Genomic DNA, 27,284 nt, shown 5'->3' on the forward strand with positions numbered 1-27,284 from the left:
GCGTCCTACGGGGGCCGCCGTGGCTCAGTCAGGCTTAATCCCTCCCATTCCGCGCAACGCCATTGGTCGAAGTGGAGCGAATGACGTCATCAGCCCGCGCTCCTTCTTTTCGCTTTCTCTCAGTTTCCGCTGCTCGCGAGTCTCCAGCAGCCCCGCGCGGTGAGTCCTTGGTGGGGGGTCGGTTATTGGTGTAACGGGTAGTTGGCACTCACGGAAGGGAAAGGGAGGAGACGTGGGCAGCGCTGGTGAGGGGAGAAGCGTTACCGGTGAATGTTGGCTGGAGAATGAGGATATTAATGAGGCGTGTTAGCCCACACATCCTTACTCGCCCGGCTTTACAGCTCTTGCTCACATACGTTTCCCATAAGCCCTGTGCTCCTGGGGGATGCTGGGAGCTGTAGTCTGGGAGTATCACTTGAGGCTGAGCTTAGAGTCGGTTATTCAGTGATGATATGATGCCGGCAATGCTTTTATATCACGTGTCCGATTTACACTCCCTCCATACAGGAGCCAGCATTCCTCACTCGCTTTCATTCCAGGGGAAAGCCTTATCTTTATAGATATGGGGGAGGGGTATTGGCATATGTGCATTTAGGGCAGAGACACACGCTCAGATTGGGGGAGATTAGTCGCCCGGCGACAAATCTCCTCATGTTTGGACGACTAATCTCCCCAAACTGCCCCCCGTCGGCTGGAATGTAAATTGCCAGCGGGATGGCACTCTTCGTTTTCTGAAGTCGCCCGAAGTTTCCTTGTGAGGCGACTCCAGGCAACTTCAGAAAACAAAGCTATAAGAGCACCATCCCGCTGGCGATTTATATTCTAGCCAACGGGAGGCAGTTCGGGGAGATTAGTCGTCCGAAGAAGAGGAGATTTGTCGCCGGGCGACTAATCTCCCCCAATCTGACCGTGTGTCTCTGCCTTTAAGACTACAATTCTTTAAGATATGTGTTGTATTTCTAAACTTTAAAGGAGGGCTAAAGAGCTAAACGGTTGAGTAGAAATACAGTATAACCTATAGAGAACTTTGATATTAAAGGGCATGTAAAGGCAAAAAAATAAAATCCCATTTTTACTTTCTTTAATGAAAAAGAAACCTATCTCCAATATACTTTAATTAAAAAATGTGTACCATTTTTATAAGAAACCTGACTGTATGCAGTGAAATTCCCCCTTCATTTACTGCTGTGGATAGGAATTGTCAGACGGTCCCTAACTGCTGAGCAGGGAAACAATCATACTTATGAACAGCAGGGGGAGCCCCCACCTTACTTCCCAGCCATGCAGAACTCAAGCAGCTTTGTTTGTTTCCCTGTAGAGCAGTCGGCGACTGTGTAGAAATTTGTATTGGATTTTATTTTTGCCTTTACATCCCCTTTACTGTTTCCAACTCCAGCTGCAGGGACAAAGATCATGGAGCCAGATTTAAACAGATAAACTGGGATTCTATTTGGAGGATTATTTTGCTGCAGCCACTGGTTCTGCAGAGTTGGAGAAAGTTAGTATTAAACAATACAAAAACTATAAAATCCACATTAGATTACATGACAACACAGGAGCCAGTGCAGTCTGTATATTCTGATTATTAATCAGTCTTGCATTATACATCTCCCCATTGATGAACACACACACCTCTTGGCTCAGTTGCACAGTATTAGCAGGCACAGTAGTAGCCACCTATTGGTAAAAGGCACATAACTGAATAGTGACGTGTTTTATCCTGGCGTGGTGCTAAAGTTTTAAATCCCTTTACTGCACTGCTGTGCTGCTGTATTTACTTCTTATCATGAGGAGACACTGGTACAATCCAGACTCTGTTCGGATAATGACTAAAGAACCATCGTATGTTTTAATGGGGGTTCTGATACATTAAGGATTAATAACTGCAGAAGGTATTAAAGGAAAGGGACTGATGAAGTGAAGCCTTGCGCCCAAATCACCCCATTGGCCCCTATGAGAATCCCCTAATCGCAGGGCATGCATACAAGAGATGTATATCTATAGATATAGATATCTATATATATATATATATATATATATCTATATCTCTCTCTCTATATCTATCTATATCTATCTATATATCCATATATAGAGCAAAGTACTCACTTAACCCTTTCTTTTCAGTTTTCGAGTTGCTGCAATGGACTGGCGCCCAGATGAGGAAGGACTGCAGCAAGTCTTGCAACTGTTAAAGGACTCTCAGTCCCCAGACACTGCCACCCAGAGGATAGTCCAGGATGTATCCTTTAATAGCCAGTCTCATACTTCCCAGTAGCCGCTCAGAAATAACTGTCTCTCTGTAGTCACAGTTTGATACATTAGTTGATGGATTTCTCAGCAGTATAACATACTCACTGAGCACTAAAGTCTGTCACAGGGCAACTGTTAAAGTGGAGCTATCGTGAAAATTTAATATAAGCTTCATCATACTGAAATAAGAAAAGACAATCCATTAATGGAGAATTAAATATTCTTCATCATTTCTGAAATAATCAAGTTTATGTTCACTGTTTTTCTTCATTCAGCAGTTGGGTGTCAGATATTCATTGACAGTTAGATCCAATATATCTTATAGGGGGCTCCTTTCCTAGCAGATGTATTAGAGCTCACTCAACTGATTCCAGTACAAACAAAATCTAACAAAATAACTGCCTTTTGCACAAATCCTGCATGTAGAGAGACACGATGTCTGGTGATTTTAATAGAGTGAGCTCTGATACATCTTCTAGGCAAAAGGAGCCCCCCCTATAAGATATATTGGATCTAACTGTCAATGAATATCTGACACCCAACTGCTGCATGAAGAGAGAATGAAGAGAAACTGATGCTGAGAGCGGAATAGAGAAGCTAAACTTGATTATTTCAGAAACAGTACAGAATGTTTAATTACGAATGCTGTTTTTATGATGTTTATTAAGTGGAGTAGGAAGCAATTTTGGGTATCTGGAATCAGTTGCCAAAAATGTACCGACTATTTAATAACTTTAAATACAAATGGTTAAAATAATCAAATCAGAATTAAGAGCTTCTATGAAGGAGGATATGACCGAAGCAATTCTGTTTCTAAGGGCAATACTTGGATTGTAGTTAACAGCTATTCTACAGCTACTGTATATGCCGGGTTCAATTAATATTTCTTTTAGGTTTTCAATATGTAGTTTAAATTTGGTTTAGAATAACCCACAGTGGTTTTTATTTTTGAGCTTTGGCAGTGATAAAATGCCTGGTATGTTGTGTACTTAAAGGGATACGGTCATCGGGAAAACATGTTTTTTTCAAAACGCATCATTTAATAGTGCTACTCCAGCAGTATACTGCACTGAAATCCATTTCTCAAAAGAGCAAACAGATTTTTTTATATTCAATTTTGAAATCTGACATGGGGCTAGACATATTGTCAATTTCCCAGCTGCCCCTGGTGATGTGACTTGTGCCAGCACTTTAAGAGAGAAATGCTTTCTGGCAGGCTGCTGTTTCTCCTTCTCAATGTAACTGAATGTGTCTCAGTGGGACATGGGTTTTTACTATTGAGTGTTGTTCTTAGATCTACCAGGCAGCTGTTATCTTGTGTTAGGGAGCTGTTATCTGGGGGAAAAGGGAGGGGGGTGATATCACTCCAACTTGCAGTAAAGAGTGATTGAAGTTTATCAGAGCACAAGTCACATGACCAGGGGCAGCTGGGAAATTGACAATATGTCTAGCCCCATGTCAGATTTCAAAATTGGATATAAAAAAATCTGTTTGCTCTTTTGAGAAATGGATTTCAGTGCAGAATTCTGCTGGAGCAGCACTTTTAACTGGTTCATTTTGGAAACATTTTTTTTTCCCGTGACAGTATCCCTTTAACGTGATTCAATCAACATGGAAAATACATTAGTGTATTAAAGGAACCGTAACACCAAAAGTTGAAAGCATGCACTGGTAAAAGCTGTGTGTTTGCTTCAGAAAGACCAATATAGTTTACAGTGAAACCTCAATTTTACATCCGCCGATTTTGTTTTCCCTCATTTTACAGCGTTCTGATTTTACATTCCATTTATTTCTGGTCCCCTAAAAACCGTAAAATGGGGGTTCTATTGTATATAAAGAATCTGCTGTGTAGCCATGGGGGCATCCATTCAAGCTCCTGGAGAAAAGGCTCGGGTTACATAGAAGAGTCGAGTGAGTTTAATGTAATTTCATCCATATACGTTTGTACAGTACACAGTGAAACGAAACAACGTTCCTCTAGGACCATGGTGCTACACAACACAACATAGATGTACCGAACAACAGACAAAAAGTGCAAAAATAAGCAACTCCTGCAGGACAGGACAGTGCAGGGACAAGACAGTGCACACTCAGCAGATGTTAAGTAAATAATGCTAAATGTCAGACATGATGGGTGTATCATTGTGATATGACAGTAGTAAGAACATGATAAAGAACATGATAAAGTGCAGATGTGCTCATAGAGAACAATTGTATCCAATGGCTATCTATTTATACAATGGCGCACAGTGGCTGTGTAACGTTGTGGTATATAGTAAGGTCAGATGGAGTGTGAGAGAGATCTGTCCGGTCTCTGAGTATTCAGGAGCCTTATGGCTTGGGGGGGAAGAAACTGTTACACAGTCTGGTAGTGAGGGCCCTAATGCTTCGGTACCTTTTTCAAGATGGCAGGAGTGTGAACAGTGAGTGTGAGGGGTGTGTTGGATCAGACACAATGCTGGTGGCTTTACAGATGCAGCGAGTGGTGTAAATGTCCGTGATGGAAGGAAGAGAGACACCTATGATCTTCTGTGCTGTCTTCACTATCCTCTGTAGGGTCTTGCGCTCCATGACAGTGCAGTTCCAGCCCAGACAGTGATACAGCTGCTCAGGATGCTCTCGATAGTCCCTCTGTAGAAGGTTGTGAGTATGGATGGTGGGAGATGGGATTTCCTCAGCTTGCGCAGGACGTAGAGGCGCTGTTGGGTTTTCTTGGATAAGTAGCTGGTGCTGTGGGACCAGGTGAGGTTCTCCGCCAGGTGGACACCAAGGAATTTGGTGCTTTTGACGATCTCCACATTTGAGCCGTCGATGTACAGTGGCAGGTGGTCACTCTTAGTCTTCCTAAAGTCAACCACCATCTCCTTTGTTTTGTCTACATTGAGACAGGTTGTTGGCTCTGCACCAGTCTGTTATCCGCTGCGTCTCCTCTCTGTATGGTGGCTCGTCATTATTGCTGATGAGACATCGAGTGCTTGACGAGTGGTCTGTATGCTGAAATTAGCATAACAGAGATGTGGTCTGAGTATCCAAAGTGTGGGCGGATGAGCTCTGTCCAATACAATGGTGTTTCTGTTGTGTAACCTGTGCCTTTTCTCCAGCAGCTTGAATGGCTGCCCCCATGGCTACAGAGCAGTTTAATATAAATTATAGTAGTACTTATCTGTTATCTGCTGTGTATCCTGTGCTTGAATGGCTGCCCCCATGGCTACACAGCAGCTTGTTTATATAAACTATAGTAGTACTTATCTGTTATCTACTGTGTATCCTGTGCTTGAATGGCTGCCCCGTGGCTACACAGCCGCTTGTTTATATAGACTATAGTAGTACTTATCTGTTATCTACTGTGTATCCTGTGCTTGAATGGCTGCCCCCATGGCTACACAGCAGCTTGTTTATATAAACTATAGTAGTACTTATCTGTTATCTACTGTGTATCCTGTGCTTGAATGGCTGCCCCGTGGCTACACAGCCGCTTGTTTATATAGACTATAGTAGTGTTTCTGAAGCAAACACACCAGTTTTACCAGCACAACAGTACATTATATTTTAAGGACTTTGATACACTTTCAGTTTTTGGTGTTGCTGCTCCTTTTAAAAACAGAATTAGAGGTACCGTAAAATGAGGAGTTTGAGTTGAAAGATTTATGTACCGACTCCACAGCCCTGTTTATAAATAGCATAAATTAGATTTTTAGAGTTATGCAGGTGTAGTTCCCCTTTAAGCGAATGCATAGTTGTAGGCAGCTAGAAATTGGCAGAAAGGTCCAGATGCCTTTGTTCTTGTTGATGAACTTGGCTTTGTGCTTGAGCAGAGGAAGAAGCTGCCGTGTGGGACCGGCTTGAGAATGAGCCAGTGTGTGGCATGTTTTGTACAGAGAGAGCAGAAGGCGTGTGACTCACTAAAGCACAGTATATATGTCTTTCTCACTGACTGATAATTACATTTTGCACCCTCTGAGCCAGAAATAGGGGATACAGTTCTGAATAACCCCCCCAGGGTCTGTCATTATATACGTGAATACCCTGCAACAAACCTACTGATAATAAATTGTGTTTATACTTTGGAATTATTCTGCATTTTCCCATCAGTGGATCTTTAGCTTTCTCTATTCACAGTTCCCTCCTGTAGAGATGCACTGTCTGCTTATGGCCAGTAGGGGAGCTGTTTCTCAGCAGGCCGAGGAGGGATTATGTTTTTGTTGCAAATCAGGAGTCTATGGCAGACACAGCAGCCAGTGATAAGTGCAAGTGCCCCCAAACACCTGAATGGCAAGGCTTTCTGCCCCAGTAGGAATGATACATGGGGGGGGGGGATATGCCAAAAATGTGTTTTTCCTGAGCTTGAATGCAGAAACTTAAGCAGCTGAACCAATACCCGGACTTCAATAATTATCTGATCTTCGTGCTGACGCGGCTCAAGTCTGAAGGTGAGCGAGGGCCAATCCCATCCTACATGTCTAATTGCTCACATATAGATATTAAAGGGGATGTTCACCTTCCAAACACTTTTTCAGTTTATTTGTTTTCAGATTGTTCCCCAGAAATAGACTTTTTTTCAATTGCTTTCCATTTTTTTATTTTTTTTACAGTTTTTCCAAAATCTAAGTGTAAAGTTGAATGTCCCTGTCTCTGGTGTTTGAGTCTGACAGCTCAGTAATTCAGGTGCAGATTCTGAACTGTTACAATTCTGCAACATTTAGTTGATCCATTTCTCAGCAGCATCTCTGGAGTATTAGTAACTATTGTATCAAGTCTAACAGCTGCCTGTAATGAAACTCAGAGATTCTGCTCAGCAGGGACAAAGATAAGAAATGGATCAACTAAATATCAATTTAGAACAGTTTACAGGGTCGGCGACCCCCCTCCCAGAACTGCTTTAGAAGGTGATAAAAGCAGCTTTTCAATTGGTCTTCATTATTACTTTTTTTATAGTTTTAATTATTTGTCTTTCAAATGGGGGTCACTGACCCCATCTTAAACAAATGCTCTGTTTGGCAACAAATGTATAACTTTTATTTTGTTATAGAATGGTGAAATCTAAGCAACCGTCAGTATTTATTTTGTATAGTTTTATTTGCCTCCTTCTTCTGACTCTTTCCAGCTTTCAAATGGGGGTCACTGACCCCATCTAACGTACAAATTACGTACAAACTTTTATTACTCATCTTTCTATTCAGGCCTCTCCTATTCATATTCCAGTCTCTTATTCAAATCAATGCATGGTTGCTAGGGGAATTTGGGCCCTAGCAACCAGATTGCTGAAATTACTGGGGAGCTGCTGAATAAAAAGGTAAATAACTCAAAAACCACAAATAATAAAAGATGAAAACCAATTGCAAATGGTCTCAGAATATCACTCTCTATATAAACTAAAACTTGATTTAAAGGTGAACAACCCCTTTTAAAAAATATGAATAGTAATATGAGTGGCTGTGCAGTTGCCTCTGTAAGACTCCTAAATTATTTTTCAGGCCCCCAAAATGTCGAAGTTTACCTGTTTTACCAATATTTATTTAAATTGTATATGAATTAGGGTCTCATGGTGCCCCAATACCTCCTGGGCCCCTCTGCAGCCGCAGGGTCTGCTTCCCCTGTAGTTACACCCCTGGGAGAGGACCTGAATAGAAAGGTGAGAAATAAAGTCACAATAGCAATACATGTGTAGCCTTACAGAGCATTTGTTTTTAGATGAGGTCAGTGACCCCCACTTGAAAGCTGGGAAGAAGGCAAATAATACAAAAAATAAAAAAAATAAAATAATGAAGACCGATTGAAAAGTTGCTTAGAATTGGCCATTCTCGAACATACTAAAGGTTAACTTAAAGGTGAACCACCCCTTTAACTACTATGTGAAGTAAGACTGCGAATAGCTGAATACGTAACTTTCTGTCATTGTTCTCATGATGCAGTGTTTAACTCTTTAGGTGCATGTGACCAGTAGAGTTTCTCCATTAGCCAGTATTGGCTACACACATAACCCTCCCTTGCCATATCTTGTTGCATGTTTCCAGCCATTTCTTCCTGAAAAGTCTTTCCTTTCTTTGCAGATGAGCCAACGCGGTCCCTTAGTGGACTGATTCTGAAGAATAATGTGAAAGCGCATTATCAGAGCTTCCCGCAGACCGTATCGGACTTCATAAAGCACGAGTGCCTGAACAGTATAGGAGACTCCTCCTCCCTCATCAGGGCTACAATTGGTGAGTGACCCAACGGCCTATCACCTGTTAGGGATTTGGGGTTACTTCTCTTCCCATTCGTACCCCTGGATATGATGCACGCCATTAACCTGATCTAGTGTGAGGGTCACTGTATTCATACTGTCTGATCCAGGGGTGCAGCTGTATATCATCACCTTCCATACCCACCAGTACTAATGGAATATTACTTTCAGCACTAGATGTAAATCTCAACTGTGTGAATCTGGGAGCTGCCATAATGGTTCTCAGAGAAGGAAAGCTTTTTGCTCCAGTAAACACTCTATGTATGACACCTATCCCTGCCAAGTACAATGTAACAAGCTATGTAATGCCGTTCCTTTCCTAGGTATCCTTATCACCACCATTGCTTCCAAGGGAGAGCTGCAAACATGGCCGGAGCTCCTTCCCCAGCTGTGCAACCTGCTCAATTCTGAGGATTACAACACGTGTGAGGTACAAGCCAATGGCAGGTCACCTGAACAGAAAAAACAGACAGCATTTTTTTTATCACTTAGCTAGGGTGAATGCCAAATGTTCTTTATTCTGTCTGTGTATGTGCTGAATGGTTTAGTTAAAGGTTCTGTTGCTTTAAGTGCAATGGCTGGTAGTTTCCTTCTGGTGAAGGGCGGGTGGGTCTGTGTGTGGGTGGGTCTGTGTGTGGGTGGGTCTGTTGGTCTGTGTGTGGGTCGGTGGGTCTGCGGGTGGGTGTAAGTCTGTGGGTGGGTGTTAGGGGTGGCATTTATGTGATTTCTGTCAGTGCAGTGGAGGATGTTTGGCTCAATACTAATGGGAAGGAGGTACAGTTGGCCCATACTATGGTTGCAGTGGGTGGAAACTCATAGGTGCAGGGGTGATGGGGGCCAGATACAGTGTGCTTTTGGCCACTTCCTATTGGTGCAATGTGGGGTGGCTAAATGTTTGTGTGGGGGTTTCTGTCAGTACAGGAGGATTGTACATGGTGAGTTGGGGAGGAAATCTCTCGGCATTGTCAGTGTAGCTGGTTGTGGGAAGTCCTGGTGCTTATTATAAATGCAACAAGGGGATGGAAATGGCTGCCCACTAACCTCCTGGGTGGCCAGTATCTGCAGTGCAGCTGGGTGGCTTCTAGCCTTTAATGAAAGTTTCCCGCAGAACATTTTCCTGGGGTGGGGGTAATTGAGCTAATATCACATAGGGTTGCATCTCACTGAAGATGAACCTATTCATGACAATGCAGAAAACAACCTAATTAAGGCTTGCCGTTGGGTGGTATATAAAACATTTCCTAGTCACCCATGGACGGCATTCACTCATGGGTTAATCTCCACGACCGAATGCTGCCATGGAAGGTGACCAGGAAACAGAAATTACGGTGAGTAATAAACAATTTCCAGTTTTTGTGTTGGGATTTAAATTTACAGACAATTTCTTGGAACTGCCTGAAGAAGTCAGGGTGGGGCAACTGCCCCTTTCTGCAGACCTCCATGATAACACCATGTCTAATGAGTCCACAGGGCACCAGAGCTGTTTTTATGGCTACATTACCCTGGCATGGGCCGTATAGTATGAGGCTACTCGTGCATACTGGTATTTCTGCATACAAGAGGGAGCTGCCAAATGTATAATGACTTTATTACCACTAGGGGTGCTGTTGCAGATGTATTAGAATTCTTCATCCAAGAGTAGCCATAGGTCACACCTGTGGTTCCACACAAGTCATAAGCCTGGGCTGGGTTAGAATTAAGGAGAGAGCAGGCTAATTCATTTTAGACTATCGTAACATAAAATGTATAATGCTTCAGTAGTGCGTGGGTATGTGAATTGCCTTTTTTACTCTGAGCCGTGTCGGGATGAAGTCCTTGAACCTGCAGTACTATCGATGGACCAGAAGGTGGAGCAGTTGTTGGAAGAGTGCTCTTTGATACGTTTGCTCTTTATGCACGTAAACTAAGGCGCTTCCATAGACTCACTGTTCGCGTTCCTCTGTTATCAGGGTGCCTTTGGGGCTCTGCAAAAAATCTGTGAGGATTCCTCCGAACTCCTAGACAGCGACGCATTAAACAGGCCGCTCAATATCATGATCCCCAAGTTCCTGCAGTTCTTTAAGCATTGCAGTCCCAAGATCAGGTAACTCCCTTTATATCCTAGATTTCTGCCACTTCTAAAAATGCACCCTCCTACTCGAATAAACGAAATTCCTTCCTCTTTAGGTCCCATGCCATTGCCTGCGTGAACCAGTTCATCACAGACCGGGCACAGGCTCTCATGGATAACATAGACACTTTCATTGAGGTGAGAGCATTTGCCTGGGAAACCTTTAGAGCTGTCCTGCCAGCTGAATGTATAGACACACTAATAAAGGATATATCTTGAGCGCTTTTTTTGGAAATGATGCAGCAGAACTTCACCTGACCCAGAGTGAGGGTATTTGTATTCATACTGTCTGATCCGAGGTAGTTCTACTACTTTATGCAGTCAGAAGCTTTATGCCGTCTGTTACAATATCTGCTACTCGCTATTATTGCAGCAATTGTTTGCCCTTGCGGTGGACGAGGATCCTGAGGTTCGGAAGAATGTGTGTAGGGCGCTGGTAATGTTGTTAGAGGTGCGGATAGACCGGCTGCTCCCGCACATGCACAGCATAATACAGGTAAGCAATTTACTTTTATCACCATATTTTTTTTGATAAGTTGCTGCTGCTCTGATGTCTGTCTTGTATATCCCCACATTTAGAAGGGCACACACAAAAGCCCAGCGTTATTGAGTAGCCTTGATTCACACTGGTGCTCTGTCACTGGCAACCACTGGGTTAAATTCAGTTGAAAGGTATATGAATCAAGAGGCAAAAAGCAGAATACCTGCTAATTAGTGTTTATTGTGCATCCACACTACATGTTTCGGGCAGCAAGGGCCCTTTTTCAAGTGTGTACAAATCACAGTAAAAAATTGCTTTAAAGGATCACACAGGAAGTCCCACCTCTTAATTAGTGATGTGAAACACAGTTAACCCTTACCTCTGTGAATTATCATCGTAAACATTTAAATAACAATTCACCATTGACCCATAAAATTGTATATTCATTTATTATATAAACTCATGAAAAGTCCATAAATAGTCCATAGGGAATCTTATAATTGTGAAGATGGCATATGGTGTCCTCTAAATCCATCTATTATGCCATTACTTGTGGATGGATGAAAGTGCGCTCACCTCCAGTAGTTCCCCATAATACAGTGAAGTCAAAACTACACATAAATATAAATAAAAACAATAAATAGTTACTTGAAGGAACTGCTCATTAAAGGAGCCTCCCTATAGGAAACCTTGTTTCAGCTGCCTATACAGTTAATGCTGTATACAAATTACTAGCATTTTAAATTAGGTCTTACCCTTAGCTGGTACTTGCAACAATGTATTCTAATCAAGGCTGTAGTCAATATCTGTAAAGCAGGGATCCCCAACCTTATGAACCCGTGAGCAACATTCAGAAGTATAAGGAGTTGGGGAGCAACACCAACATAAAAAATGTTCTTTGGGTGCCAAACAAGGGCTGTGATTGGCTATTTGGTAGCCCCTATGTGGTTTGTCAACCTACATTGACGCTCTGTTTGGCAGTACAATTGTTTTTTTATGCAACTTAAACTTGCCTCCAAGCCTGGAATTGAAAAATAAGCTCCTGCTTTGAGGCCACTGGGAGCAACATCCAAGGGGTTGGGGAGCAACATGTTACTCATGAGCCACTGGTTGGGGATCACTGATGTAAAGGAAGAGATACATATATAAACAATCTGGCTACAAAAAAGAGACAAACTCCAATAATCATTTAAGCCTGGAGGAGCCAGTGTGTTCATTCTTTTTATCCAATATGCCTCCTGTTGTCCAAGGGTCTTTTTTATATCACCTCCTCTTTTAGCCAGGACTATCTTTTCAAGTACCAGCCATCTAAACTGGATTCAATTATGGCCTTCATTATAGAAGTGTCTAGAAACAGATGTGTCAGTGGCCGTGTTCATTTTATAATTTCTTATATTGTTTCTATGTTCTTTGATCCGCTCCTTTACTGGTCTAATAGTTTGCCCTGTGTATGCCATGCCGCATGGGCATTTTAGCATTTATAAAACATACTTTGTTGGAGTAACTTTTGTCGGGTGATTAAACATGTCGCCCTTCATAATCGATGGACAGCAAATACAATTGAGGCATGGGAAGTTACCTGATGTTTGTCAGTACTGTCATTGCAATCAGAGGGGCAAAGTATGTCTCTCAATACTCTGCCTTTTGTGTAACAAAAAAGGACCGTTGTTTGTAGAGACATCCATACTGTTTATCCTGTCTCAGGATGGGCCAATTTTTTCAATACATTTACTTTGCTTTCCATACCAACAAAGGGTATTTCACTTTTTACTTTCCCTTTAGTGCATAGGATCCCTTCCGGTCTAGTTGGCTCACCTCCTCCATAAGGAATGCCATTCATTTTATATCCTCTAATCAGGAATTTATTGGTAATATTCTGCATGGAAGACCGGAATTGTTCATTATCAGAAGAGATACGTCTTGCTCGTATGTATTGTCCTTTAGGGATCGCATTAATGATATGTGGATTGTGAAAGCTATCACAGGAAAGGAGTGTGTTTCGATCTGTAGGTTTGGAAAACATCTGTGTTACGATCTGCTGACCACTGAGGTTTATATTTACATCAAGAAAATGAATGGAAGAGGCTGAGATCTCGCTAGTAAATTTGATAGTGAGATGCTTCTGATTTGCCTCTTCAATCATTTGATGAAACAACACATCTGTTCCTTTCCATATGACTGGGACATCATCCATAAATCTCCAATACTTAATAATATGGCTGTTATAAGGTCCTTTTATAAACAATCTCTGGACAAGCGAACGATGGAGCAACCGCTGCTCCCATCGACGTGCCCTGGCGTTGCCAGAAATATTGACCGTCGAATCGGAAGTCATTTTTTTGTAGAACCAATGTTAAACAGTTAATTAGAAAGTATATTAGATGGTGTGACAAGTTGGTTTCCAAAAGGGCTTCCTCAATACAGTCAATGCTTTCTTTTTGTGGTATGGATGTGTATAAACTTTGTATGTCTATACTGCATAAAGAAATGTCTCCCTGAGGTATTCTGGTACCTGCAATTTATTAAGCAAATCTGTTGTATCCCTAAAGGTCCCCATAGACGCAAAGATTTCTCTTGCCGAATGACCGATTTTAGCAAAGTCCGACCAATCCTTATAAATTATCGTGTGGTTAGTGGGATTCGAACGATCGTACATCTTACGATTTTTCGGCCGACATCTGTCAGGAAATTGATCGGCCAGGTTAAAAAATCTTTGTCGGTCCCAGTGCAATGTATCTATGTTTGCAGGGCCAAGCAGGCAGCTCCCCTTTGTTTTCCTGGCAAATTGGTCTTTTTAGTTGATGGACAATTCGTACGATCGTTCTGAGATAATCGTGGTCTCACGATGACGATTGGATCTTTTAAAAATCTCAGCATCTATGACCAGCTTTAAGCAGGTGGGAATTTTAGACACAATTGTTTGTAAATGCTGATCAACAAATCTTGATAGGGGTTCTAGGATTGAGCCAATGCCCGATATAATGGGGCGTCCTGGTGGGTTCTTTAGTGATTTCGGTCAGCGGGGGGTGTTTTGTACATAAAAATCCATGTTCTTGTTTAGTGATTTCACCATTACGCATAACATCATTTATTAGGGAGAATTTCAAACACTGGATCATGCCCTGTTTGTTCATAGTCACATTCCATTGTTTATAGGCTTCCTCCATATATTCCTGCCTATTCATAATCACGATTGCCCCCCCTTTGTCTGCTTGGTTTATAATTAACCCTTTATTATTTTGAAGGGAACATAAAGCTTGTTTTTCAGAAAGAGTAAGATTTTGCTTCGCATGTCTATAATGGGTGTCCCAAACGCGTGACACTTCATTAATTACTACATTTTCAAATGTGTCAATGGAGGAGTTATCAATCGCAGGTGTAAAAGTAGTGGGTTTTCTTAAAGGAACAGTAACATGAAATTTTTTTTTATAAAAAATTAATTTGCCCTTAACGAAAAAAAAACCACACATTTAACTTTATGTTCGCAAAGACTTTTTTAAGAAATATCTTATCGATACTCCGCTTGCGCTCCTCTTCTGAAATGGCAACGATCCTTCCGGTAGTTCACCTTGTATCGCTGCCATCATAACCCTCATCCACGCTGTAATCTTCTCTCCTGTTGCGTCCCTCACCACGTCTGCCACGTGGTTCCCAGTATCCACCGCAATCCTCCCGCTGTCCACCGCGCTCCTCCCGCCATGTATAGACTCGGTCAAGCAGGTAATCATTAGTATCTCTTTCAAATTTAGCTGTTTTCTTAGCGGAAATATTTTCCCGTAGTCGCTGTAGTTGTTCTGTGTGTTGCGATAACGTTTTTGAAACAAAATCCTCTCCTTTTTCACTCACGAACTTAGCTCGCGAACTTCGCAATTTAATTTCTGGAATCGGTAATGTGCGTAGTCAGGTGTTCCACTGTTGGCCGCATCAGATCTAAGCTGCACTTGTTGCAAATCGCATGCCATTGTCTTGTATATGACCTCATGGTGTGTCCCCTCTCTCTCTCCGTAGTACATGCTGCAGAGAACACAAGATAACGATGAAAACGTTTCATTAGAGGCGTGCGAGTTTTGGTTAACGTTAGCCGACCAGCCCATCTGTAAGGAAGCCCTGTCCAACCATTTGCTGCAGTAAGTATCACGTATAGTAATGATGTGCGGGCCGACCCGATACCTGCGGTTCGGGCAGGTTCTCCTGCTCTCCCCACCCGTCACTGTCAAATGCCGACTTACGGGTTCGTCTTTTATAACAGCTTGCCTGCTCGCCCCGTTTTTGACGTCCTCAGTGGGGCTGGTCTATAAAAGAAACCCAGGAGAGCGGTTAGGGTCGGTTGTGGGTCGGGGAAATCCCGGTCCGCACATCATTAACGTAGAGCACACACTTACATACGCTGAAGGGAGGGGAATGTATTCTACACCCAGTATCTATGGTATAGTGTGATATGTATGTCTGATGTAAAAATACCATCTATTGTACAGGTATGGGATCCGTTATCCAGAAACCCATTATCCTGAAAGTTCTGAAATATAGAATCCCCATAGACTTCATTTTATTAGAATAATCCACATTTTTAGGAATGATTTCCTTTTTCTGTGTAATAATAAAACAGTCGCTTGTACTTGATCCCAACTAAGATATAATTAATCCTTATTGGAAGCAAAACCAGCCTATTGGCTTTATTTAATGTTTACATGATTTTCTATACATAAGGTATGAAGATCAAAAATACAGAAAGATCAGTTATCTGGAAAACCCCAGGTCCTGAGCATTCTGGATAACCGGTCCCATACCTGTAGAACGCTGCAGAATATGCTGGTGCTTTATAGATACACTTCAATAAAAACGAGGCCTGAGAGCTGAACACAGCGACAGGTATAGTGAGAGCATGGGAAATTATGTGATACTTTTCTCTCTGAGACAACAGATTTCTGCTCCGCAGAGGCTAGACGCTAATATACATTGTGATATGGAGACAGGGGAGGTAAATCTGACATGCAGAGCTTAGGAGGATCAAGTGTTCAGTGTTGCTGCCTGTATCCGTCATTTAACTCAGGGCACAACTGAAAGTCATGTTGGCAGTGTAAAACTGCTAATGTAAAAACTAAAGAGAATAAACGTTAATGTAAATTGCAAAGTGAGGCTTTAGACCCCTTTTATGCTCAGTATAGAGAGGATCACATACAATACAGGGCAAGGAATCCGCTCCTGCAGAGCCACTGAGGGTCACTTTTTTTTTTCTTGCAGATTAATTCCAATTCTGGTGAATGGGATGAAATATAACGAGATTGACATCATTCTGCTTAAGGTGAGTTCACATTTCTTCTGTCTCCTTCCAAAGCCCACTGTCAGTTATGAGCTTCACTCAATAGTCTGATGGCAGATATGGGTTTGAGGCACCAGAGAGCTATGGGTAGTGTCCTGCCTTGCTATTGATAATAGATGGCTGCTCTATACTGACTTTAAGGTTGTTCACCTTTAAATGAACTTTTATTATGATGTAGAGAGGGATATTCTGAGACAATTTGCAATTGGTTTTCATTTTTTATTTGTAGTTTTCGACTTATTTAGCTTTTTATTCAGCAGCTCTCTGGATTGCAATTTCAGCAATCTGGTTGCTACGGTCCAAATTCCCCTAGCAACCATGCACTGATTTGAATAAGAGACTGGAATAGGAGAGGCCTGCATAGAAAGATGAGTAATAAAAAGTAGCAATAACCATACATTTGTAGCCTTACAGAGCTTTTGTTTTTAGATGGGGTCAGTGACCCCCCCCCCCCCATTTGACAGCTGGAAAGAGTCGGAAGAAGGAGGCAAATATTAAAAAAATATATACAAAATAAATGACAGTTGCTAAGATTCGCCCGTTCTATAACATAATAAAAGTTAACTGAAAAGGTGAACCACCCCTTTAACTACTACGTGAACTAAGGCATGCTTAAATGGGGTCAGTGACCCTCATTTGAAAGACAAATAATTCCAAAACTAAAAAAAAAAAAAAAAATATTGGACTAGTTGAAAAGTTGTTTAGAACCAGTCATTCTATAATGTACTAGAAGCTAATTTAAAGGTGAACCCCCCTTCAAAGTGTCAGGCCTTTCCTGTCTGCTCTTAGTCATTTACCACCTCCTTGATCATTCCAGTTTATTTCAGGCCCCTTAGGTTTAGGGTTCAGTAAATGACAGTTACACACTGGGTTCAGGGCACACGCTCCGCTTCAGGGAGATTAGTCGCCTGGCGACAAATCTCCTCTTCTTCGGGGCGACTAAACTGCCTAGCCGTCGGCTACAATCTTAATCGCCGACGGGATGGCACTCAGATTGCTTAGTTTTCTGAAGTCGGGTAAAATTTCCTCGTTTGGCAACTTCGGAAAACAAAGCGCTCCGAGTGCCATCCTGCCGTCGATTTACATTCTAGCGGACGGGAGGGGAAATTTGTCACCCCTAAGAAGAGGAGATTTGTCGCCGGGCAACTAATCTCCCCGAAACTGAGCGTGTGTCTCTGCCATTAAGACTACAATTCTAGAAGAGGTGTGTTCAATTTCTAAACTTTAAAGGAGAGCTAAAAGGTTGAGTAGAAATACAGTATAACCTATAGAGAACTTTGATATTAAAAGGCATGTACATCTGAGTGTGTGCCCTGACCCTTAGAACCTTGGGGAAATCTTTAATGTGACTGCCAATTAAATCTTTACTCTGTCAGGGGGATGTGGAGGAAGACGAGACAGTCCCAGACAGTGAGCAGGACATCAAGCCTCGGTTCCACAAGTCTCGCACGGTGACGCTGCAGCACGAGGAGGAGCGAGTACAAGGGGAGGACGATGCAGATGACGAGGATGATGATGATGACGACGACACTCTGTCTGACTGGAATCTGAGTGAGTATAAATAATAGGGGGGAAGAGAGTATTAGGACTTTCTCCGTCCCCTGGACATGATGCAGACTGATTAACCTGACACCTGAGGGTTCTTTGTATTCATACTGTCTGATCGAGGGATAAACCTGAATCTACTCACAACCCAAACCTCCGAGGCCTCGTTCATTCCTCTCGTTTGTGGCTTTGCAGGGAAATGTTCGGCCGCAGCTCTGGACATCCTCGCCAATGTATTTCGAGAGGAACTACTTCCTCATCTTCTTCCCCTTCTGAAAGATCTCCTCTTCCACCCTGAGTGGGTCATAAAGGAGTCTGGGATACTGGTCCTTGGGGCCATCGCTGAAGGTAAATGATGCCCTGCCTCGTGATTTATGTCTTTGCCTCATTCTGTGCAACTTATATGTTGTAGAGTGGAAGCGTCGGCTCTTGTGGCTTTATACAGTAGAACCCCCACTTTACTTTTTTTCAGGCAACCAGGAAAAAATTATGGAAAATCAGGGAAATGTGTAAAGTAACTTTTTCTTCAAAGGAGACATATAGGATAAATGAAAAAACCCTAGTGTTGTAGGCAATTCTAAGTAATCTATGGTGTTGCTTTTACATGGTGCTAAAAATTCATATTATCTTTAAAAATCACCCCTTTATTGGAGCTCTATGTTCTCTCGTCCCTGTCTGTGTTTCAAATGAGGGGTGGGCGGGTCCTAACGGTCCCTGCCAGAAGCAGAGTAGGAGGGGGACAGCCAATCACAGCCCTGCAGTCATACAAGCACAGACAGGCTTCAGTTCCCTATCAGGTCCTGCTAGCTGCTGATTGGTTCCTGTCCTACAGTGCAGTGAGCTGAGAGTCGCCGGCCCCCCTGCACAGCCCGGGAATTCAGGGAGCAGCAAGTTGAAGAGAAGGGAGGGTTTTTGCAGAAAAATTCAATAAATCAGCCTGAAACACGACTTTTTGAAGCTCAATTCTTCTATATCTAAATGAGAATAACGCACTGGTACATTCTAATTTTTTACACAAAATGTCTCCTTTCAAGTACTGAAAGGATATAAGCACAGGAGTCAGTGTTGCTTTGAGATACAATATTTAGTGTGTTAACAAGGGTTAAACATTGCAGAGTTAATGTTACACTATGACAGAGAGTATTGCACATGCCCCCCAGTCACATACACAAGCTAAAGCAATAAGTGATTGGTGCAGGACTGTATAAGGGGCAGACTCATTGCAATTGACCATTTACAGGCAGAACCCTGGCACAATATACATCTAGTTACTATTTAAACCTCTTTGCTTTTTTTTAATAATGTTATTATTAGTGAAATAGTTTCTGGGAACATCAGGAAAAAATTTTGATGTAAAATCCAGGAAAACATTACTTAAAATCAGGGTAATGCACCCATTGAAATGCATTATAAATTGACGGGACCACAAATAAAAAATTTAAAATGCGGGAAAACTTAAAATCAGGGGACTAGAATCGAGTATAACATTGTCCCTTTCTCTGTGACAAGGCTGTATGCAGGGCATGGTCCCTTACCTTCCCGAGCTCATCCCACACCTGATCCAGTGCTTGTCGGATAAGAAGGCTCTCGTCCGTTCTATTGCCTGTTGGACACTGAGCCGCTATGCTCATTGGGTGGTCAGTCAACCTCCGGACCTCTACCTGAAGCCATTAATGACTGAGCTCCTGAAACGTATTCTAGACAGCAACAAGCGGGTACAGGAGGCTGCCTGCAGGTATTGGCATATGCCCAATCTTGTGTTGTGCGCTGCTTTCTTTTTCTGTTCATTATTATGTCAACTATTCGTCTTTACAGGTCTGAACTGGCATTCAAAATAGGCCCTGGCATTTAAAGGAGAAGGAAAGCTACCAAAGCCTTTTATTGCCGATAGATTAGCCACAATAGTACAAGATATAAGACTATATTTATTCTGCACAATGCTTTACCATACCTGAGTAAACAGCTCTTGAAGTGTTCTCTGTTGGTTTAGGATAGCAGCTGCCATATTGGCTTAGTGCAGGGATGCCCAACCTTTTGAACCCATGAGCAACATTCAGAAGTAAAAGGAGTTGGGGAGCAACACTAGCATGAAAAATGTTCTTGGGGTGCCAAATAAGTGCTGTGATTGGACATTTGGTAACCCCGATTTGCGTTGTCAACCTAAATTTAGGCTCTGTTTGGCAGTGCACCTGGTTTTTATACAACCAAAACTTGTCTCCAATCCTGGAATTCGAAAACAAGCTCCTGCTTTGAGGCCACTGGGAGCAACATCCAAGGGGTTGGAGAGCAACATGTTGCTCACGAGCTACTGGTTGGGGATCACTGGCTTAGTGTGACGTCTCTCCCTGCTCACTCATAGCTCTGGGCTCAGCTTACAGCACAGAGGTAGAGGAGCAAACTGAGCATGCTCAAGCCCTAGCCCTGGAGGTTTAAGCTGAAAACAGGAAGTCTGATACAGAAGCCCATGAGTACACAATAGAAGGAAAGAAATGTGCTGTTTCTTTTGACAGAGGACTCAGAGCAGCATTACTTTGAGGGTTTACTGGTGTATTTATATAAGGGTAGGACTACACGGACGTTTTCGGCCCTATCAGACGCGCTGCAACAAAATGCCTGTAACAAGTCGCATGCAACAAAAATAAGGTCAGATATAGAAATGTCGGATGAAGTCGCAGCGTTGATCTGACACGATGTGTAGTCCTACCCTAGACCTTTCAGGTAAAGCTTACTTTTTAGCCTTTCCTTTATTCTCATTTAAATCGACGGTTCACCTTCAGGTTAACTTTTAGTATGTTATAGAATGGCCAATTCCAAGCAACTTTTTTATTGGTCTTCATTATTTATTTTGAATTATTTGCCTTCTTGTTCTGGTTACTGACCCCCTCTCAAAACCAAATCCTCTCTAAAGCTACACATTTATTGTTGTTGCTACTTTTTAATACTCCTCTTTCTGTTCGGACCATCTCCTATTAATATTCTGTATTCTCATTCAAATTGATCCATGGTTTTCAGGGTAAATTGGACCCTAGCAACCAGATTGCAGACAGTGCAAACTGGAGAGCTGCTGAATAAAAAGTGAAATAACTCAAACTACAAATAATAAAAAATGTAAACCAATTGCAAAAGTTCTCAGAATATCACTCTTAACATTTTACTAAAAGTTCAACCAAAACATTCTCTTTTTTCCTCTCTTCTTTGGTGCTGCAGGGATTTAAAATGAATCCCTGCAGTCGAAGCACAGAAATGTTTCTTCCCTCACTGGCCTGATTTTGCTCCTTAAAGAACTGAGCAGTTTTATAGTCTCTTTAGTTAACCCCTTACTAACTGTAAGTGTATCTTCCACCTAGTGCATTTGCTACACTGGAAGAAGAGGCGTGCACAGAACTCGTTCCCTATTTAAGCTTTATATTGGATACGCTGGTGTTTGCCTTTGGAAAATACCAGCACAAGAACCTGCTGATTCTCTATGATGCAATTGGGACCCTGGCCGACTCCGTGGGACACCATCTAAACCAGCCGGTGAGTGTCCCCCACCCCATACGGGAAGCAGAAGAAACAGGTGCAAGTTGTTTTCCCTGCTGGATGTGATGTATAATGTGAATATTGAAGTTATCTCATGAGACCCTTTGTATTCATACTGTCTGATCCAGGCACCTGTATCAAACCTCTCATTTTGACTCTTTGGGTTTTAGAATCCGCATATATCCCTACATACAGGGCTAATATAATACTATGCTTGAATATCCTCCATTAAATTGTAGTCCCGATTCCTTTATTTTCCTTCAATGTTTAGTAACTGACCCACAATGTAATGGGTAAGCACTGATCCTTGCAGCTCTGTTGCAGGAGTACATCCAAAAACTGATGCCCCCTTTGATCCAGAAATGGAACGAGCTAAAGGATGAAGACAAAGATCTATTCCCACTGCTAGAGGTGAGTTTGGAACTCAATTGATATTGGCTGTTTGTAGGTCGGTAACGTTCAGTGGGGCTCATTTATCAAGACTGGGTTACCTATAGCAACCAGTCGGCGATTATTAGCTTTTTAAAGCCAGCTGCAAGTAGAACAATGAATGCAGCAATTTGGTTGTTATGGGTTACTGCCCATGGGCAAATTTGCCCAGTGTTGATAATTGACCCCCAGTGTGTGGGGCGGGAAGTGATGCTGAACCAGAAATATGATTTTTACCATGACGGAATGGTTATTCGAATCTGACCCCGCCCCCAGTAGGCAGTTTATTCAACTGTAATACCAAAATGGCTCTGGTCAAACTGAGACAGTCTGGTTCCAAGTATTAAAACACTAATTGGGTCTGTGGAAATTATGAAGTCATATTATTGGGTAACCCTGATCATTGTTTCTTCTCTCCAGTGTTTATCCTCCATAGCTACAGCCCTCCAGAGTGGCTTCCTACCCTACTGTGAACCCGTATACCAGCGCTGCGTCACGCTAGTCCAGAAAACACTTGCCCAGGCAATGGTACGTACCAATGGTTTTAAAGTGAGGGAGATGCCTTCCACATTTGTTGTGCAAACTTTATTGTTTTTTCCACTTATTTCCTGCCAGATGTACAGCCAACACCCTGACCAGTATGAAGCCCCCGATAAGGATTTCATGATCGTTGCCTTGGACTTGCTGAGTGGGCTGGCGGAAGGGCTCGGTGGGCATGTTGAGCAGTTAGTAGCCAGGAGTAACATCATGACTTTGCTGTTTCAGTGCATGCAGGTACGGAAGTTTTTAGCGGGGTGTAGGGAATACAGGAATTCTGTCTGTGAGGGGGCAGTTAGTAAATGACTTCTTTATCTCCGTCTTCTCTTCTCAGGACATTATGCCTGAAGTCCGGCAAAGTTCCTTTGCTCTGCTGGGTGATCTGACAAAGGCCTGCTTCCTGCATGTCAAGCCGTGTATCTGTAAGTATCTTGGAAATAAATTCAGCCCTTCACTGACCTGGTCTAGGTCTTCCTTACTGTGATTTGTCTTCATAGGGGCCTCCTAGTAGTAACTGTGAGTTATAGTTGCTAAAAGCCGCTGGACTTATTGCAACATGCATTTTCCTTTTGTCTTTTCTAGCGGAGTTCATGCCTATTCTGGGCACCAATTTAAATCCGGAGTTTATCTCTGTGTGCAATAATGCAACGTGGGCCATCGGAGAGATCTGCATGCAGATGGGTGAGTGGTGCAGGCCGAGTTTAAAGGGACTGGAAAATACTGACACTTGAATTTCCATTTCCCTTTCCCATGATATTTATTAGGGTTGATGCAGAGTGTAGCTGCACAATCATGTGGCCCCCAGTACACACTGAGCTGTGTATGAGCATAGTTACTAGGGACGTACTCAACCTGAGCTAAGGGGGAAGTTGTTAACCAGACTAATGACATACAAGATCTGTACGTGTAGTTTTCAGTTATAATTAATATGTGCAGTATTTGAAGTGTGAGAATGGAATCATAACCCTGCTGCACATATTGGGACACCAAATACAGATACTGGGCCTCTCTGTGCAAATTTGTCTGTGGGCTGTAACCCCTATCGACCAATCGGTGATTAGCTTTTTTCAGCCAGCTGCTAGTTAAACAATGAATGCAAGCATTTGATTGGTTGCCACGGGTTACTGCCCAGCGGCAAATTTGCTCAGTGTTTATAAACGCCCCCCCACTGTGTGTCTAACTCTGTGTATTTCTTTCTTACAGGATCTGAGATGCAGCCCTATGTCCCCATGGTCTTAAATAACCTCGTGGAGATCATTAACCGGCCAAATACCCCAAAGACCCTTCTGGAAAACACAGGTGAGAATTACCCTCCTTTTATGCTAAAGACAAATATCTAGGGAACGTTCTGTAAACGTAGTATTTTCAGAGGTCATGGAATGAATTCTTTAAGGTCCATCATTCCTGTTTGTGTTGATGCTAAAACAGCAGCCCATTCTCTTATGTGCAGCACATGCAAGTCAGCACTTGCCCACTAGAGGGAACTATTAAATAATGTATTCACATATTCCCTAGGGATATCCAACTGGATTTCCTTATTTCCACTTATATTGAAACATCATACACCTCTCTCTGACAGTATAGTGGTACTGCTTATCATGTTGCTGTTTATAGGTTGCCCTCTGTTGTCTCTTTCTGTACAGCTATTACCATTGGGCGCTTGGGTTGTGTGTGTCCCCAGGAGGTGGCTCCTATGCTGCAACAGTTTATCAGGCCTTGGTAAGTAATGGTTCAAGTCTACAGTCCTTTTCTGCTTTTCCTCCTCCCCAAAGGATTCTGTGTATTGGTTACTGGGTTGCACTTTTGACACCTTCACTTAAAGGAGAACTAAACCCTTAAACTGATCATGGCTAAAAATGGCATATTTTATATAGTGAACTTATTGCACGAGGCTAAAGTTTGAGCTTGTCAATAGCAGCAATGATCCAGGACTTCAAACTTGTCACCATCTTGGAAAGTGTCTGTGACACTCACATGCTCAGTGGGCTCTGATTGGCTGTTGAGAAGCTAAGCTTAGGGCTCGTCACTAATTATCCAGCAGAAAATGAGCTTCCCCTGTAATATAAGCTGATGCTACAGGTTTGCTGATTATTAAATTCTGATGCTAATTGCACTGGTTTCTGTGCTGCCATGTAGTAATTATGTGTATTAATTACTAATCAGCCTTATGTTGTGACATTTCTATTCTATGTGTACTGTATATTGTGAGTGGGTCCCTAAGCTCAGTAAGTGACAGCAGCACAGAGCATGTGCAGTGAATCAGCAGAAAAGAAGATGGGGAGCTACTGGGGCATCTTTGGAGACACAGATCTTTACTGCTAAAGGGCTGTGGTTGCCTTGGGCTGGTACAGAAGCACAAAACATCATGTACAACATTTCTAGCTAATTCTTTAGTTAAGCTTTAGTTCTCCGTTAAAGCACCAATAATTCAACTCTCAATGATCATTCCATTGGCAGGTGCACATCACTTCGCAATATCCGTGACAATGAGGAGAAAGACTCCGCCTTCAGGGGCATCTGTATAATGATTGGTGCAAATCCTGGAGGAGTTGTACAGGTAAATGCAGCTCTTAATCTCATCATTTGGGAGGGTAGAGGAAAAGCATAGTTGGATCTGTTCCCATGACAACCGTTTTGCCATTCCTTTATTTTTTTTGTGCCCTCTCTTCCTCGTCCCATAGGATTTTATTTTCTTTTGTGATGCTGTGGCGTCATGGATGAGTCCGAAGGATGATCTAAGGGACATGTTCTACAAGGTGAGAATTCTCTAATGATGGAGGCTGGCCTTCCCCTTATCTGCACCGATTTTGCTTCATTTCATTGGTTTTTTATTTATTTTAATTATAGATTTTGCACGGTTTTAAAGAGCAGGTCGGGGAGGAAAATTGGAATCAGTTCTCTGAGCAATTCCCCCCTCTGTTGAAGGAACGTTTAGCTGCGTTCTACGGTGTGTAAAAGGGATTATCAGACACACACTCAGCGTGGGAGGTAAGTGAGTTTAGAGGAGGAGCCATTGAAGGTTGATACATAAGGCTGGCGCCGTTCATTTTTATCTCTCTTGTTTAGGTTCCTGTTTGGTCCATGTGGTCATCGGGGAGACAGATGTCCTACGCCCCCTCATCCGGTCTTTAGAAGGGTTTTAGGGAACAGTGTCCAAGGCTAGAATTACACCCCTCGTCGCCGAACCCCAGGAATTCTATTGCAGGGAGGAGGTGCTGGATAGTGAGAACTACACGGCACAACATTTCACCCCCCAACCACACATCCAATGCAGATTTTGTAGTAAATTTTTGTTTTCTATTGTGCATCCGTGGGGACAGGCTTTAAGATGAAATTCTATCGTTATGGGGAGGAGGTTGGGAATATGAGGAGAAGCCAGGTACACCGTGGGATGCGGGTGGGGGGGGAGGTAGCGCATAGAGAGGGAGGGAATGAAATTGATTCCTGTGCTATTTTAGAACCGGCACGGGTAGAGACAGCCGTATCTCTTACAGATAGGGTTAAAAATCAAGGTAGGGAGGGGCTATTCAGTGTAATATAGGGCCTGTGTGCATATATAGAGGGAGGAAGGGTCGTTAAATCTGTAGCAATCGGGCAGGTTTGGATGTTGGAGCGGCCAAGTCTTACACCGTTGCTCCATGCCATTTTGCAGGGGCTTCAGCCACTTTCCTTGGAGTGGGTTTTAAACTGCCCAAATCCCTAGGTTTATTAATCCAAGCAGCTTGGGTTCCACCTCATACTTTTGGCAAAGGCAGCAAGCCCACGGTCTCCTTGTGGCAACACTCTACTAGCCGCCTACTCCACGTCACTGGCATGTGAAGTACAGACGAGACCCAGGTTGGACTTTATCCATGTTTTATCAAAGAAACGTTGCATTTCAGCCTCTCCACTTTATCCGCTCTCTCTTCACACCGGGATCTCCGTGTCGCAAGCAGGGGGTGCTGCTTAGTTTATAAAAGAAACCGATTTCCGAAAGGGTCTCCTTAACCCCCTTGGCTGCTGACGTGGGATGGATGAAAAGAGACTCCAAGTAAATGTGATTGTTCCTAGTGAGCTGAGGCTTCCGGTGCTGGCAGTGCAGGTTCCTGGCTCAGAGAGTAACTTGGCTACTGATTGTGGCTAGCACTGGCCCCAAGCAATGAACTTGGGAGACAAGCACTGACTGGGTCCAAAATGGCAGAGGAGTTGTTACTAGAGATTAGCTGGCATTGTGCTGGCAGGGAAGTGGTCAACGCAAACAACAGATGAGGACGGATATTATGGGGGTAACCTTGAAACAATACCTGCATTAAAGGCAAGAAACAAGGGGGGCCTTTATGATGTCACAGCCTGCCTGGCATAGGGTGGGACGCCTCCCCTTTAATATCACCCTCCCTCCCTTGTTTTCTAGGGCGCACCACTAGGCTCCAGTTCAATTCTGGGTCTGTATATTGGTATTTGTGATGTAATGTTTCCTATGGTAAAACTGCAGTGTATTTAGTGTAAAGCCATCTTGCTTGCACCTTTGCTCAGATGAGAATTATATTCTCATTTTATGTACATTTTTTTTTTGGTTAACTAAAAAAATGCAGGTTTTTTTTTTTTGTGACTCTAAAAACAATGTTGTGTTTTATTGTACAAAACAATCTGGAACCCCCACCAAGGGCGATTTTTGTCTCTGTCGCAGAAAAAGTAAAACAAAAAGTAACTGAAGGAGGATTTTACCACTTTACCTGTGAGCCGGAGTCATTTCACTGTTGGACCAGGCCCAATATATTTAAGGGGGGTACTGGGCTGTGCCATGGGCTATAAATGATTGGAATGAAGGGGTGGGGAGGTGGCAGATTTTCTAGTTTGTCAAACTGACAGTCTAGAGGCTTAGGGTAAA

General features: G+C 42.8%; 1 protein-coding gene and 1 non-coding gene across 4 annotated transcripts; both read left to right on the top strand.

Annotated features, from left to right (window-relative positions):
* On the top strand, positions 1–27,284 carry tnpo2.L (transportin 2 L homeolog). 3 transcript variants are annotated; one of them, NM_001095139.1, is given in 25 exon segments: positions 150–159; positions 2,125–2,239; positions 6,605–6,680; positions 8,301–8,450; positions 8,797–8,903; positions 10,423–10,556; positions 10,640–10,721; positions 10,957–11,079; positions 15,073–15,191; positions 16,306–16,366; positions 17,761–17,935; positions 18,125–18,277; positions 19,439–19,664; positions 21,277–21,448; positions 21,776–21,862; positions 22,301–22,408; positions 22,496–22,654; positions 22,752–22,839; positions 23,000–23,098; positions 23,621–23,716; positions 24,061–24,136; positions 24,875–24,974; positions 25,099–25,173; positions 25,265–25,405; positions 25,484–27,284. In NM_001095139.1, coding segments are annotated over 23 exon segments (2,673 nt in total). In that variant the 5' UTR covers positions 150–159; positions 2,125–2,140; the 3' UTR covers positions 25,373–25,405; positions 25,484–27,284.
* Positions 21,508–21,579, top strand: LOC121401708. The gene has a single exon (XR_005966450.1). It is a non-coding gene; the product is annotated as a small nucleolar RNA SNORD41 (small nucleolar RNA).

Source organism: Xenopus laevis, chromosome 3L (genome assembly GCF_017654675.1).
Source record: "Xenopus laevis strain J_2021 chromosome 3L, Xenopus_laevis_v10.1, whole genome shotgun sequence".
NCBI classification, from domain to species: domain Eukaryota; kingdom Metazoa; phylum Chordata; class Amphibia; order Anura; family Pipidae; genus Xenopus; species Xenopus laevis.